Source organism: Prenolepis imparis, unplaced genomic scaffold (assembly GCF_030444845.1).
Source record: "Prenolepis imparis isolate NDT839.2.m4 unplaced genomic scaffold, iyPreImpa1.0 SCAF_8, whole genome shotgun sequence".
Taxonomy (NCBI): Eukaryota; Metazoa; Arthropoda; class Insecta; order Hymenoptera; family Formicidae; genus Prenolepis; species Prenolepis imparis.
In genome coordinates this window covers 3,613,735-3,630,311 of record NW_028141166.1, presented here as the reverse complement: position 1 = coordinate 3,630,311, position 16,577 = coordinate 3,613,735, and the positions used below count along the sequence as shown (strand labels likewise).

At 38.5% G+C, this 16,577-nt stretch overlaps 2 protein-coding genes across 2 annotated transcripts; one reads left to right on the top strand and one right to left on the bottom strand.

The window, feature by feature from the left end:
• Positions 1 to 424: 424 nt before the first annotated feature.
• Positions 425 to 1,156, bottom strand: LOC145939299 (uncharacterized). Its single transcript, XM_083043534.1, has one exon. The coding sequence runs from the start codon at positions 1,154 to 1,156 to the stop codon at positions 425 to 427; it is 732 nt and encodes a 243-aa protein (XP_082899660.1).
• An 8,086-nt stretch (positions 1,157 to 9,242) lies between these two features.
• On the top strand, positions 9,243 to 14,285 carry LOC145939298 (uncharacterized). The gene has a single exon (XM_083043533.1). It carries the CDS (start codon positions 9,243 to 9,245, stop codon positions 14,283 to 14,285), a length of 5,043 nt encoding a protein of 1,680 aa, XP_082899659.1.
• The last annotated feature ends 2,292 nt before the right edge of the window (positions 14,286 to 16,577 follow it).

Below are 16,577 nucleotides of genomic sequence, written 5' to 3'. Positions count from 1 at the left end.
TGCCATCAAAATAAATGCATCGCCAATGATCTGTGCAATTTTCGCCAATAATTTGTAAGCTTTTATTGCTACGACTAGCTTCAATTATGTGCGGGTATTCTAAATATAACACACTTTGTGTTTCAAAGCAAGAAGTCTCTCTTACAATGCGTAAAAATAAATCTAACGATTCATCATTTAATTTACTATCTATGGGCAAAACATTATTCTTTACTAATAAAAGAGAAGGTATCACATCATCTAACATTTTTCTTAGTCTTTTTATGTCATCCTCAGTTACATCTCATTTTTCATTCGAGTAATCAGTTATAATGCAATCGTCATCTTGCTCTATTTCTGGAATAGCAACAGTGGTAGTAGTGCTTTCGATAACACTTTCCACTTTTATGTCATTTTTCCGAGCCGCTTGTGCTTCGATGACATACTACGGTTCCCGAATAGGCATATTTCTTGCTACTCTACTATCTATTATTTCAGCAACCAAGCAGTCCTCGTAGAATCGTTTAAGCAGTGCTGACATTTTTGTTTCCCAAAATCTGTCATCACGCTCGACAATCGTGTACTTCAATCCAAAGGGTGTCCACACAGCAAAAATGCAATACTTTCTTTGCGTTATGTGGAGTTGTCCCTGCACTTGGAAGTAGTACGCGTGTCTTTGATTCATTCGAGTGTCATTCGTTTTATCAAATATTCTATAAATATGTGAAATCTTATTGAGCATTGCAGTGATAGGAGACACATGCCGCGCCGCATAAGGACATTTAATCTCAATGATAGTATCGTCTCCGACAATGCCGTCAGGCGTCGCGGCAAGATATGGGATAATTTCATCTATAAATATATCACAATTATTAATTTCTATCCCTAATTCCACCTGCAATTGCTCTCGTGCCATCATCTCTTTTTCTTTACCCCACTCAACAGCCGCGCCCGTCAATCGAGGAGGATAAAGAATTGCTTTCACAAGATTTTGGCACGAAGTTGTTTCTCTTCTGCTACAAACTTTTCCAAAGTTTGAAGCAGTAAGAAGATTTCGCCGTACGTTGTGCCACTCCGGGTTTTCATGCTGATCCCGTGTAGCACACTCCAATACAGCACAATTACGTTGTTGCTCTAATAACATTTCATAATGATTAAGTCTCAGCTGTTCGTACATATTACCTTCGATATCTGGCCGTTCTACATTTGGTCCATAATCTTTATCAGCCGTTATTTTAGCGGAAAATTTAGATGTACGAACAGAGAGACCTAATTCTTTCGTCGCACGTGTTCGTTGAAGTTGGTTGGCATTTTTTTTTATATTTCTATTTTCAATAATTTCTGTTTGTGTGGATGATTTTTTATCTATCGCACGACAAACAGAACTTAAGGCTCGCGAAGTATTACATTGCACTACGGATGCTTTAACGCGTGTCTGATAAGAACCTTTCATGGCATAATGAACGCGCTTGCCACCAATAAATTTACTTATAATTCCATTACAATTTTCAATGGAATTACTAGTAAATTGATATAGTAAACTATCGGCATTTTCTATAATGCGTTTCATAGCATTTTCTACTTTTTGTAATAATCCTGCACGTTGTAATTGGGGCACAAGATTTTGATCGCCTTCTTTCTGTTGTCCATTACAGAAATATTGAAGCGAAGCACAATCTTTATGTTCACCAAATACATGGCTATATTATTTAAATCTTTCATTAATTCTAAAATTTTTGTTTGCCAACTAACTTCACGATTGCGGCGAAAGGTGACAGCCTTGACCACAGCGTTTCGAATTTTCATAACGCTGTGCTCAACGACCTTCTTTAATTTTGATATATTTCTACTACCGGTACTACCTGCTTCACGTATTTTATTACAAAGATTGCGGAGAAGATGATTCGTGCATTCAATCTTCTCCACAACAATATTTGGATACGGTGGAAAATCTCTCAATTTTTTTAATACGTTACTATCACCGTCACCGATATATTTATTATAAATAAGGCCATGCATTTCTAAACTAAGTCGGAAGCCTTCGAGGATTATATCACTTTCCATACTGGTGGAGCTCTGATTACTTCCCCAATTTTTAAAACATGTATGCTCTTTTGCTACTACATTAATTTTAGCTGCTCTCGCGCAGACAATACAATATTTATTACGGACACCAACAAATAACACTTTTTTAGAATGATATCCCGTAATAATAGCTGCTCCGGATGGAGAATCATAACTACCAGTACGGTAGGATCTCTTCATCCACGAGCCATCTGTTATCACGGGTATATGCGGAATGCCGTCTATGACATCTCCTCTTTCGATTGCCAAACGTTTTTCCTCTTCGCCAGCCACGCGCATTTCTTTTTCCGCGGCGGCGGCGAAGGCTTCCGATATTTCGTTATGATGCTTTATATATGTTTTACTACTCATGCATGGAACATCCGCAGCAGCAAGAAGTTCTTCAAGCTGCTTATGACCAGTCCCTGTCAATATAGTACCGGATACGATACCTTTATTGACATCCAATATTCTGTCGTCTGTTGGTTCACTCCAAAAGCTACGCATGAAGTTACACATTCGACATTTGACAGAAAATCGGGTTTTTAGACCGTCACGCTTCTTTTCGCTTATTACAAGATCAGTAAAACGACATTCGCCGATCCAATGAGTGGACAGTCTCTGCAATTCAGCAAAAACATGCCCAAAATCGACGATACGTCGTCCACTAATCTCTTCAGAATACAAGCGATATGCGTCGATATTCTCATCAGAATGCAAAACAATATTTTCGATATCTTCATTGTCTTCAACGTTTTCAACATTTTCGACGTCTTCGATATCTTCGATATTGCTTTGCATTGTATTTTCCGATTCCGTGCATGCATCTGCAGAATTTTCAAGAAATGTATTCAACGACTGCGGTGTGAACGCATCATTATCTGTCATCACATTTCTCTCATCTGTATATGCGTGCGGCTCGTTCATCGACAAATTTGTCAAATTTTTACAAAATTCACGAACGTCAGATAATGATCCTACAGATGAATCATCATCATCTAAAATATTTTTTTCCGATTGAAACTTTTGTGTCGCGCATGCATCGACAGATGATTGAGAAAATGTTTCCATAAAAGATAATGATGTCAACGTGTCGTTATCTACATTTCTGTTATCCTCGCATGCATATAATTGGTGTGATTTACCTGGAATTTCCATACCCGATACGCATTCCAATGATCCTTTTCCGGAGTCCTCAATTCTTTTTTCAATCACGAAAGAATTGTCACAAGAATTCCTGTCACTTGCTTGTCGCATACGACGCATTTTCTGTGACACAGATAAATGCTTCGCCGACGTCATTTTCTTATTAGTATATTTTGGCATAATGTATATATTGTATATGCCTAAATAATACTAATAATACAAGAAAATTATACACAAATAAAAATAAATACTATAATAAATACGGAACCTCTCTCAATACTATATGTACATACACTGTACTTTACAATACTAAAGGCACTGTAATAAAAAGTACATAGAAGTAACATTGATACAATAATGCATGAAACAAATACGAGTTGTGCTATCAACGCTGCAATGTCAACGCACCAATCACGGCACTTTATTGGTTGTGCGATTGTAAGCGATATAATTGCATTCGATAGTACCTTGCAACATGGCGAATCGCGAGCATGGTGAGTAATTGTTCTTTTTATTTATGTATACATTTATATATATATGTATATGTGTACATACGTACATTATATACTATTTACTTATTCAATTCCATATTTAAATAAAAAACATAAATTATTTATATATAAAGATTATTGTAAGCAATGCATCTTTCGAACCTATGATAACCTACAATAACGTAGTTCAACGCATATACATATATATAAATATGCTTTATATATATATAATTAACATATTACATTATATATATATAATTTAACATTTTCTTTTGCAGCAATACCGATGCCTGCACCGGCCGCGGTCGTGCCGGTTAGGGATCTAGTGCTGCCCGGCCACGTGCTGCCCGGCCACGTGCTGCCCGGCCACGTGCTGCCCGGCCAGGTGCTGCTCGGCCAGATGCTGCCCGGCCACGTGCTGCCGGGCCAAATATTGCACCCGCCCCTCGTTCTTTTAATGTCAGAACGGCGACCACAAAGCGTAAGTATATTTTCATCAAATATATTTCTTTATTTTATTATACAACATAAACACACACAAACGCATACAACACACATATGTATATATGTATAATAAAATAATAGAAAATGTTTATATCGCTTCCATTCTCCCGCCCACTCTCTGTCTTTCTCTTTCTGTCTCTCATCGTAACACTGATACTAATATAATAACTATCAAAAAAAAAACAAATATTTGTTTGATAATTTCTTTTTGATAGTTATTATATTAGTATCAGTGTTATGATGAGAGACAGAAAGAGAAAGACAGAGTGGGCGGGAGGATATATATATATATATATATATATATATATGTATACATTGTTTTCATATTATTTATAATTTTTTCTTAAAAATAGGGATAATTATTTAATATATATATATATATATATATGTATATATTATAATTATCTTTATTATTATTAAAAAATTTTAAATAATATGATTGCAAAAATATATATTACACAAACTAATACATGTTTTCTTTATGATAATATTATATATAGTTTAAGTTATAAGAGAGAGAGAGAGAGAGAGAGAGAGAGAGAGAGAGAGAGAGAGAGAGAGAGAGAGAGAAAGAGAGAGACGATATAAACATGTATATTTTTTGTAACAATAAATTTAAATTTCTTTTACAGATATCAGAACGAAGAAGGCGTTATCGCCAACGTCGGCGTGAACGGCGGCAATTACAACCGCCGCCGCTACCACCACCACCACCACCACCACCACCACCGCCACCACCGCCGCCACCACCGCCGCCACCACCGCCGCCACCATCGCCGCCACCACCGCCGCCACCACCACCACCACCATTACAACAGCCGCCACCACCGCCACCGCCACCACCACCGCCACCACCACCGCCACTGATACATTTTATACAGAGAGGAGTGAGAGGAGTGAGAGGAATGAGTAGAATGAGAGGAATGAGAGGAGGGGGGAGGGAAAAAAATTTTTATTTTAACTTTTATTGAACTCATTGCAAATTATGAGGATTAAAAATAACCGACTAATTATTTTCAAATAAACAATTTCCAAATTTTAATATAAAATATTAATTCACAATTTATTCTTTAACATAAAAAATTATGAGTAGCCCATGGAAAAAAATAGCAAGAATACAACCATTTTGTTATATTACATCTTACAAATGTGATCATCGACGAATATTATTAATTTTTTTATTTTGTACATATATATTTTTATTATTAAATCTAATTGCGTAAAAATAATTATGTAAAAAAGCACAAAATATACATATGCATGTAAAAAATGTAGTAAAAAATTAAGAATATTACTTTAAGTAAAGTTTTTGATTATGTGTGCATTCTTTTTCAACTATTTGAAAAAGTTTAAACTTTTAAAATCTTATTATTCTGTATGCAAGTGTACTATGAATAGATAAGCGCATTAGAACTTTGCGCTATGTAAATTTTAACGTCAGGTTTTCCACACTTTTTAATGTCAAATTATAGATTAATTAATTTCACATGTATATGTATTATGTTTTTTGGTTACTTCTACGCAACTAGATCTAGTAATTCATATGAATGAATAATTCAGAATGAATAATTAATAATGTTTACTTTCTCTGTATACCACACCTTTAAGGTGTGATATATAAACGATAGTGTATTTTAATAGTTTCTTTGACATGATTTCGTATACATATTTCGGAAATGCTCGTATTTTTACCGTAGCAATGACGCATGCTTTCGCATTAATATTTTATTGAGCCAATCTCATACCAATTAACTTAAAGCTTTCAAGTAACATTGACGGGTTACGATCAATTTTCAGATAACTGAACGACGATGTAATGACTGCTGACATTGACAACTTATGTACCTATTATGTTTGATATTAATACTTTTAGATATTCGAATATTTTAAATGTATTCAGATTGTGATCTCCTTTCAAACAATTTTTGCTTAAAATATTGTTTTATATAACATATTCTTATTGATATATTTTGCTATTAAATGCCTCTCAGACACCCTGTACATTTTATAATATTTAAATCTGTATTATATATTGTTTATAGTTTATAATATTAAACATAAAATAAAACACAAAAATATATCAAACAAAATATACGCGCAATATTTGTTTCTATGATTCAGTCTTGTAAATATTATATTAATAGAGAAATAAAACGGCCGCGTGAACGATTGCTATGTAAAATGTTAAATAAGTTATTTGCGCGTATTCTGAAAGTTAGAGTTGCAAGATTATAGTCAAATTCTGTAGATTCACAGACAATATCACGTTTAAAAACGGGACATCTTAAAGACATCTTAAAGATAAAAGAGGTCTTAAAAACATTATAATGATGTCTAAAAGACATCTTAATGACGTCTTTTAGACATCTTATATCTCGATTTTAGACGTTTTGTTATCTGGGTTAGATTAAAGCCGAATATGATAAAAATATATCGAAGTACATATTAATATACATAAGGATAATTCCTTATGTTACACAAAATATAAGGAGAATAAAATATCATGAATTATGTGTTATGATGTGATACTTTTGTTGAACTGTGTTATCAAATTTATATCACTATCTTAATTTAGCACATACTTTAAAACTTGCGCGTTTATGAGTCGGAGATAAAAGAAATATTTCTTTTTCTTTCAGCCTTTCCATATTGATATCTCCCATATTTCCAAATAAATTAGAAATATGTATAAATAACTTGTAATATATATAAAAATATTCAACAAAAAATTTGATTCTGAACTAGAAGATAAAAGTTTTAAGAAAACAATACAAATACATATATATTATTAATATTATTATATTAATAATATTATATATATTATTTTTTCAAATGCATCCTCTGACAAATGATCAAAGATTATAGTTGTTTGGCGCTCACCAATTGTTCGTGTCGTATGTTAGTTTGTCTATTATTGTTATCGCGCTAGTTATATTTTCTTTAACATGTTTGTCGTTTCGAATGCTTATTGTAAATTATTTTGACTTTATTGTAACGTATTGCCGATGGATAGCGAATCGGAGCCCAAAGGTAATCGATTAACTAAACGGTGCTGCCATCGCTATCCATCGATCCAAATTATTGAGTGTGGGAGCACACTACTCGCTTGCCGTGCCTTACAGGAAGAAGGCTCGGACACTTGCTCACGAGATCCGCTCCGGAACACTTGTTCGAATACTGGCTCAGTATCTACACGACTGGTTGCTCATACCTCACTGGAAGAGAGGAGACTTCATCCCTTTGCAGGAGTTGAAATTGCATGGATGGAAGGAACTGCATTCGGCACGCTTATCTCTCTCTCTCTCTCTCTTACTTACACTGCTTTATCGTTTAACGCTCACTGCATGCTGCACGGAAAAGCTTTGGAGGATCTGCTTGAGAAGCACGAGGCACGCATCGCACGGTGAGTCGCTTACCTTTGCTCATTAATTGCATATGTATTGGTTTAATCTCGCTATCCACGCGGCTTTGCGTAATTATCGTTTTATGTAAAGCATTCGCGTCGCTTTCGTATCGTTTCGTCTCATAAAACGTTCGCTATCATTCGCAATATTCGCAAAGGGGAGAATTGTAGATACCCTCCCCTAACATTGGTCCTTCGAGCCGAATACTAATTTAACGTTAACATTAAAAATTTAGTAAGATTTCGATCATCAATTTATTTCGTTATTTCGATATCGCTCTCTCGTATTCTCTTTACATTTCGCTCTCTCTCTCGTTTTTTGCGGACATTCCATAGTCCCTTTTTTGCTTGTTTGTCTACGCGTCGGTCTCTCGTGAGCACTATACTCGATTCGTTCAAACTTCGAAATCTTGCTAATATTGATTGCGTTAAATTAATTCGTTGTACTTTAAACAAATATTTGCAGCACTTGTTAATCGAACATTGTGCTCATTGCTACGTTCGTTATTACTTTGCGATTGCTATTCGCAAGTATTTAGTCATTACTTTCGCTTTATTATTGCGATATTTTCGTTATACAATATTTTGTTACTATTATTTTTCATTTGCCATTGCGCCTAAATTGCTTATTATTTGCAATTATCATGTTATCCTTAAATTTCGAGTTAGTATTATATTTTCGTTATTGAATATTTTCGCTATTATTATTTGTATCGTTTATCATTTGCGAGTACTTTGTTACTAATTTGCGCTTACTATTTGCAATCATTTTTATTCCTTATTATTACAATATTTTGTTACTATTATTTTTCATTTGCCCTTGCGCCTAATTTGCTTACTATTGCAATTATCATGTTATCCTTAATTTTCGAGTTAGTATTATATTTTCGTTATTGAATATTTTCGCTACACTTATTTGCAGTTAATTTCGTTATTATTTCGCGCTTATTATTTGCAAATATTATTTCTTATTGCTATTTCATATTTTAATTTATTGAACATTGATACTTATATTGCGCTTATTACTTCTATATTTTCTTTCAGTTACTGATCAATATTATACTTGAATTTGCGCTTATTATTCTCTTCTTTATTGTATTTGTTTATTACTTGACATTGTGCTAACATTGTTGTTAATTTGTCAGCGGACATATTATTTTCAGCACATTTACAGGTTTGTAATATCAGAGGCAAATTCTAAGGATACGTGCTACTGAGCCATACGTTGTTGATTACCGTCAGCGGTCGTTATCTCATTGTCTGTCTTGTATACAAGGACGTTCTCGGGTATTGAGCCGCTCGTGTATTGCCTTACATTGTATTAACTTTCAATCTCGTATCGCTTATTATGCGAATCGGAATTATTATCGGTCGCTATCACTACGATAATATATAAAGGTAATATTTTAAACGGAGCTTTCACGAAACTATAGTAAGAAAACGCGGTCCGTTGCCTCTATCATTCGTTTCTCTAGTTGTCGCCTTTTGTGTCATATTTCTTTCATTTAGCTTCTTTCATATCCTCTATTGTTTTCGTCTCTGCTTTCTCTTTTCTTCGTTCATTTCGCTCTTGTTACCATTCTCCTTCGCTCGTATTTCTTCCTCGTTTCTCGATCCTTTCTGTATATTTAGTAATTCGCTACACTCAAGTTAAGATGCCGAGGATCGCGCAAGCCAAACGAGAGTTATGCATGAGGAGAGTGAAGGAGATTTATGATGCTTCTTTGATAGCCGACTCCAGTCCACAAGACAAATCGCTCTTTCTTGCCCGTTATCCTAGTTTAAAGACAGTTGCAGACGAATTCGAGCATGTGCATTTGAAATTACTTCATGAAGCGACGGATTTTGATAAGGAGGATCTAATTAGAGTCCAGTTCGACAAGATGCATTACGCGATAAAAGCTCAACATTCCTCGATGACGGAACTGTCTCGACCGGCGACATCATCTACTCGTGACTCGACTCACAGCTCGACGATTAGGTTGCCGAAGATAACGCTCCCTCAATTCTCCGGAGAGTTAGCACTCTGGCCCTCATTTATTGCGCTTTACAATACGTCAATTCATAAAAACAAGCAAATCTCCGCCATGGAGAAATATCAATATTTGTTGTCGTCGTTGAGGGGGGAAGCGCTGACCATCATAAAAAATTTGCCGTTTTCCGAAGACCATTATCCGATCGCGTATGATACGTTGATAGGCCGCTATCAGAACAAGAGGAAGTTAGCCACTCACTATTGGAATTCGATCGTTAAGGCAAAGCCCTTGAAGCAAGATTCGGCAAGTTCTTTGCTTGCATTGCTGGATACATTCCGCGAGAACATAAGAGCGTTGCAATTGATGAAGTTTCCGACGGAATCGTGGAGTTTCATACTGCTTAATCTTTTGCTGGATAAACTCACACCGTCTTTGCGCGAGAAGTTTGAGTCGGAACATCGCAAGACCGAGGTTCCACAATATGAGCAGCTAATAAAGTTCCTGCAGAAGTATTGCAAGGTTCTTGCCGTCATGCCTCCTTCCTCGGATTTCTCGAACAAACCAGGAGAAAAGGACGCGAAGTACAATACTTCATCCTCCAAATCCAGGGCTTCGGTATCGTCTTTTGTGACCAGTTCAGCAGCTTGTCTAGTTTGTAAGGAGCAACACGTTCTTACAAAATGTCCTCAATTTTTGAAGTCCGCGATTAGGGACAGATTTTCTCTCGTCAAGAAATTGAAATTGTGTATTAATTGTCTTCGTGTAGGTCATAATGTGAAGTCCTGCCCTTCTACCTGGACGTGTCGGTCATACCAATCAAAGCATCACACGCTCCTGCACTTTGATCAAAACCCTAGTTCCGCTTCAACAGTCGCTACTGCCAGCCCGGCTTCTCCGACACAGGATGCTGAGATGGCTGCTTCGTCACAAGGCTCTCAAGCCGTAGTGCTGACTAGCGTGGCAGAATCCAGACCGGTAATATTACTGTCTACTGTGAAGGCCGAGATTCTGGACGTTCACGGCAACACCTTCCCGGTTCGTATTTTGTTGGATAGCGCTAGTCAATCAAACTTCATCACCGAGAGTTGCCTGCGAAGAGGAGGATTTAACCGCACCAAGCATCGCATGCTGGTCTTAGGCGTGAATGATGTCAAGGCCGCCACCGCCAAGGGTAGGACCTCTTTCGTACTTCAAGTAGCTAATCGGGCTGATATTCGATTGCCTGTTGAAGCTACAGTGCTGTCGCGTATCGTTTCTCCCTTGTCAAATATTCAAGTTGAGAAGAAGTCATGGAAGCATTTGGAAGGTTTACCACTCGCCGACCCGGACTACCATCTTCCTTGTTCAATCGACATCCTCTTGGGAGCTGAAATGTTCGTCTCTATTCTTGGCGATGGCCGTCGTAAGGGGAGCTTCGGAGATCCGGATGCCTTCAACACTATTTTCGGGTGGGTTCTGATGGGCGCGGTTTCCTCGCATTCTCCGAGAAACCTGCGTTCATGTGTGACCACCATAGAATCGATTGATGACACATTAAGTAGATTCTGGCAATTGGAGGAAATTCCAGATTGTACTTCAAGTTCTGACAACGATAGGCGCTGTGAGGAATTGTTCGAGCGGACTACTCGTCGCGGGAACTCAGGTCGCTTTATAGTCTCGTATCCCTTTTCGAGGGATCTCCCTTGTTTCGTTGACTCTCGTCAAATCGCGCTTAATAGATTTCGCTCGCTCGAACGCCTCTTCAAAGCGGACGTTACCTTCAAAACAGATTATTGCAAATTCATGCAAGATTATCTCGACAGTGGTCACATGGAGTTAATTAAACAGCCCTATCCAGCAGACGGGCCGGTTTATTATTTACCCCATCATGGAGTAATAAAACTCGACAGTGAGACCACTAAGTTACGTGTCGTTTTCGATGCTTCGTCTAGGTGTACCAACGGATCGTCATTGAATCAGACCTTGTTGAGTGGACCCAAGCTGCAGCAAGATTTGATGGCGATTCTTCTTCGTTTCTGTACTGGATTCGTGGCTCTAACTGCGGATGTCAAGCAGATGTTTCGACAAATATGGATCGAGCCTGGCCAATGCGACTACCAACGGATCGTATGGCGCTTCTCCGAGGAGGATCAGATATCCGATTACCGGTTGAAAACGGTAACATTTGGGGTCACTCCATCTCCTTATCTCGCAATTCGTTGTCTGCTCCAACTAGCGAAGGACGGTAGAGATAGTCATCCCATGGCGTCTTCTACGATCATGTCTTCTCTCTATGTGGACGACATAGTTACTAGTGTACACTCAATGGAAGAGGCTCGCAATTTGCAGAATCAGTTGCAGCTGTTGCTTCAAAGTGGCGGTTTCGAACTGAGGAAGTGGGCAAGCAGCCATCCAGAAGTGTTAGCCGATTTGGATCCTCAGTACTGCAGTAGCTCGATGATGTCGTTCGAATCAGAAGAGAATCAATTTCTCAAAATATTAGGACTTCGTTGGTACTCTAGTTCAGATAGCTTCGGGTTTCAAGTCAACACTTTGAACAGAGATTGTTCCAAGCGTACAATTCTCTCAGAACTAGCTCGAATATTTGATCCCTTGGGTTTCTTGACGCCTCTCTCGTTCGCAGCGAAGAGGTTAATTCAACTCTTGTGGACCTTGAAGCTAGATTGGGACACAACACCTCCCTTGGAGGTGTGTCAGCGCTGGGACAGGTATAGGTCTGAGCTCTCAGTTTTAACCTCGCTTCGCATACCTCGTTCTTTAGCTCGAAATAACGTAGTTCGCCGTGAGATACACGGATTTTGTGACGCTAGTGAACAAGGCTATGGAGCCGTAGTTTACATGCGCATTGTCGCGATTGATGGCGTAACCATTCGGCTGCTTAGCGCCAAATCTAAAGTCGCTCCGCTTAAGTCTATCACCTTGCCTCGTTTGGAGCTCTGTGCAGCGGTGTTGCTCTCGGATCTGATCGCATACCTCCAGCAAGTCTTCAAGGATCATCTGAAACTTGACAGCGTGTATGCCTGGTCCGATTCTATGGTCGCGCTTTCGTGGATACGTTCCGCTCCCCATCGATGGAAGACGTTCGTACGTAATCGAGTGGCCAGGATACAAGAAAAGATACAAATCTCGTCCTGGGGGCACGTCGACACTAAGTCTAACCCGGCGGATCATTGCTCACGGGGTTTGTACCCGAAGGAGCTGCTGGACTGTGCTATGTGGTGGCATGGCCCTGACTGGTTGTTGGACTTCGAGTCTCATTCTGAATCTGCCATCGCGTCCAAATCCGCATCTGTTGTCGAGTCTAACCTCGAATCCGTTGTCGAATCGAATATTCTGGTGGAGGAAGAAGCCAGAACTCTAACCTTTGCTTGTGTCGTAAACTCGAATCAGCTCATGTCGTTACTAGATCGTTTCTCGTCGTTGAATAAAATTTCTAGAATAGCGGCTTATTGTTTACGCTTTATCGCTAAATCAAAAGGGAAGCCAGTTTCAGCCTCTGTAGCAGTAGATCAGTTGGAAATGCATTCGGCATTGCTTGTCCTGGTCAAATCAGTACAGACACGCCATTATGAATCTAAACATCCAGCGTTGTTACCTAACAAGCATAGGCTCACGGACCTCGTCGTTGAGCATACTCATCAGGTACATTTACATCCAGGTCGACGCGCGATGCAGTACTTGCTAGCGCAACACTTTTGGATTTTAGGAGCACATCGAGCGATAAAACGCGTTTTATCCCGGTGCTACAAGTGCTTTCGCGCTAATCCTCGTTTTGCGCAGCCGCCTATGGCTGATCTACCTTCGGAGCGCGTAATTCAGGTAAAGCCTTTTTCTGTTACCGGGACTGATTATGCAGGACCTTTCCTGGTAACTAATCGTCGTGCTCGCGGAATAACACCTTTCAAAGTCTATGTCTGCTTGTTCGTTTGCTTCACGATCAAGGCTATTCATTTGGAAATAGCTTTCTCGTTATCCACGGATTCCTTTTTAGCAGCCTTGCGCCGATTCGTGGCCAGGCGAGGAAGATGCTCGTTACTGTTTAGCGACTGCGGAACTAATTTTGTTGGTGCGCATCGAGAGCTGGTCGATCACATGCGGTTCGCTTCAGAGACCGAGAAAATAAGATGGTCTTTCAATCCTCCATCCGCGCCTCATTTTGGAGGACTGTGGGAGTCGGGAGTGAAATCGATGAAGACCCATCTCAAACGGGTAGTAGGCGATCAAATCCTCACGATCGAGGAATTTAGTACGGTGCTCGCTCAGATAGAGGCCGTGTTGAATTCAAGGCCCCTCTGTCCTATGACTTCCGATCCGAACGATCTCACGGTACTTTCGCCGGGTCACTTCATCACCATGGAACCACTCGTGTCCATTCCGAGTCCTGATTTGACCTTGGTGCCGATGAATCGACTGGATAGATGGCAACTGGCGCAGCGAATGCATCAGGACTTTTGGAAGCGTTGGCATCAGGAGTATCTCCATACCCTGCAGCAACGTCCAAAATGGCTCAATCAAATCGATCCGATCGAGAAGGGTTCGTTGGTCTTGGTGAAAGAGGATAACGTCCCTCCTTTGCATTGGAAGCGAGGACGCATCACAGAATTGCATCCCGGTCGTGACGGAGTTCCGCGAGTAGCCACCGTAAAAACAACGAATGGCTCATTAACACGTCCTTTGGTGAAGCTCTGCCCATTGCCGAAGGGCAGTCCACCAGATAATTGATTCAAAATATATATATATATTTGGTGGGCGGTATGTTTGGCGCTCACCAATTGTTCGTGTCGTATGTTAATTTGTCTATTATTGTTATCGCGCTAGTTATATTTTCTTTAACATGTTTGTCGTTTCGAATGCTTATTGTAAATTATTTTGACTTTATTGTAACGTATTGCCGATGGATAGCGAATCGGAGCCCAAAGGTAATCGATTAACTAAACGGTGCTGCCATCGCTATCCATCGATCCAAATTATTGAGTGTGGGAGCACACTACTCGCTTGCCGTGCCTTACAGGAAGAAGGCTCGGACACTTGCTCACGAGATCCGCTCCGGAATACTTGTTCGAATACTGGCTCAGTATCTACACGACTGGTTGCTCATACCTCACTGGAAGAGAGGAGACTTCATCCCTTTGCAGGAGTTGAAATTGCATGGATGGAAGGAACTGCATTCGGCACGCTTATCTCTCTCTCTCTCTCTCTTACTTACACTGCTTTATCGCTTAACGCTCACTGCATGCTGCACGGAAAAGCTTTGGAGGATCTGCTTGAGAAGCACGAGGCACGCATCGCACGGTGAGTCGCTTACCTTTGCTCATTAATTGCATATGTATTGGTTTAATCTCGCTATCCACGCGGCTTTGCGTAATTATCGTTTTATGTAAAGCATTCGCGTCGCTTTCGTATCGTTTCGTCTCATAAAACGTTCGCTATCATTCGCAATATTCGCAAAGGGGAGAATTGTAGATACCCTCCCCTAACAATAGTTATTGATTAATTTATTGAGAAGAGAAAGTTTCCAGTGCATTTTACTAATTTATATTATGGAATGTGAATGAGATATGAGAAAATTAATTAATTTTGATATGTTTCAACAAAAAAATTGTCACATACTTTACATATTTCCTGCTTCTAATTTAATATTACTATATAATAGACTAGAAAATTTTAAAAACTATTACATTAATATAACAGTAAATAAAAACTGTATTAAATTTTTATTCAAATAAAGCATTGAAAGGAATGGGCTAATAAGAGCCGGTGCGTCGGAAATAAGAACGCGAAAATGGTCCAAAGAAAGGACCGAAACGTTTTAAAGAAATAAAGAATAAGTATACGAAATTTTGCTTTTTAATTTAAACTTTTATTTATAAAAAAAATGTATTACAAAAATTTTTTAATACTTTATATTTTTAAATATGCAATACTTTATATTTTTAAATATGCAAATTTTGAAAAAAAAGACACTATTCTCCTTTTTTTCTTTCTCTTTGCAAAATCATATCTTTACTTCTATCCATAATATAACGCTATGAATTATATGCTATATGCTATATGCTATATGCATAGCACTCATGCGATTTTCATGCGTTTATAAATCAAATTTTATAAATAAATTTGAATAACTTTTACATTCTGACTTATTACTACAAGACGATGAGCAGATGTCTAAGGTCGGTATTCATAGTTCGATCTTATATGATCGTCTTGTTTGAGATGCTACGCAGCCATTTGAATAAGATCGGACTATGAATACCGGCCTAAGAGGAAATCTTTATGTAAAAATATCATTTTTTAGATCCGTGTGTGTAGTATTGGTTTTTGTATCTATCTATACTGACGTTACAATCAAATACAAGAAAGACGAAGACAGAATGATACTCTCTCTTTGTCAAGCTGTCAGTATGTTACCATAGAAATTTCCCTATGACTTTTGCTCCTTATAGATCTAGTGAGATTCGTTTATTCCAGATTTTACATCGAAGAAGTTACATAGCTTCGTGAAATTTTTTTAATATATTCTTTATATAATGAAGCAAGTCGGTAAAGAGCCGGATTTTGCATTTTCGCTCTTAAAAATTTATAATAAATTAAATACGGACTCGCAGCTAACCCAACCTTACCCGCTGCTAGCTGCGCATTTCCCCAAGTTTTATGTAAATTTTATTTTCATCTTTTTTTCAAAAAAATAGCTCTTTACCGACTTGCGGACAATCCTACTGATTATAAATATCATGATTTTAATGAGATTCATTCAGTATTTTGGCTAAAATATGGAATAAACGAATCCGTAGTTCCCGGCCGGCCGCTGGAGGTCTCCACCGTGTCTCCTGCCGACCCTTAAATCGCATATCTTCGTTATTAAGAAATATAGTATCTTCAGAGAGAAACATGAGAGCGGCCACCGCGATTCAGCGGACGTGTAAAGTCACTAGATAAACAAAGTACCGCAATCCATAAGATGCAATGTATAAGGATTTGGCGTCAAAATGGCGTCGAAAAGTGTATACGTACACG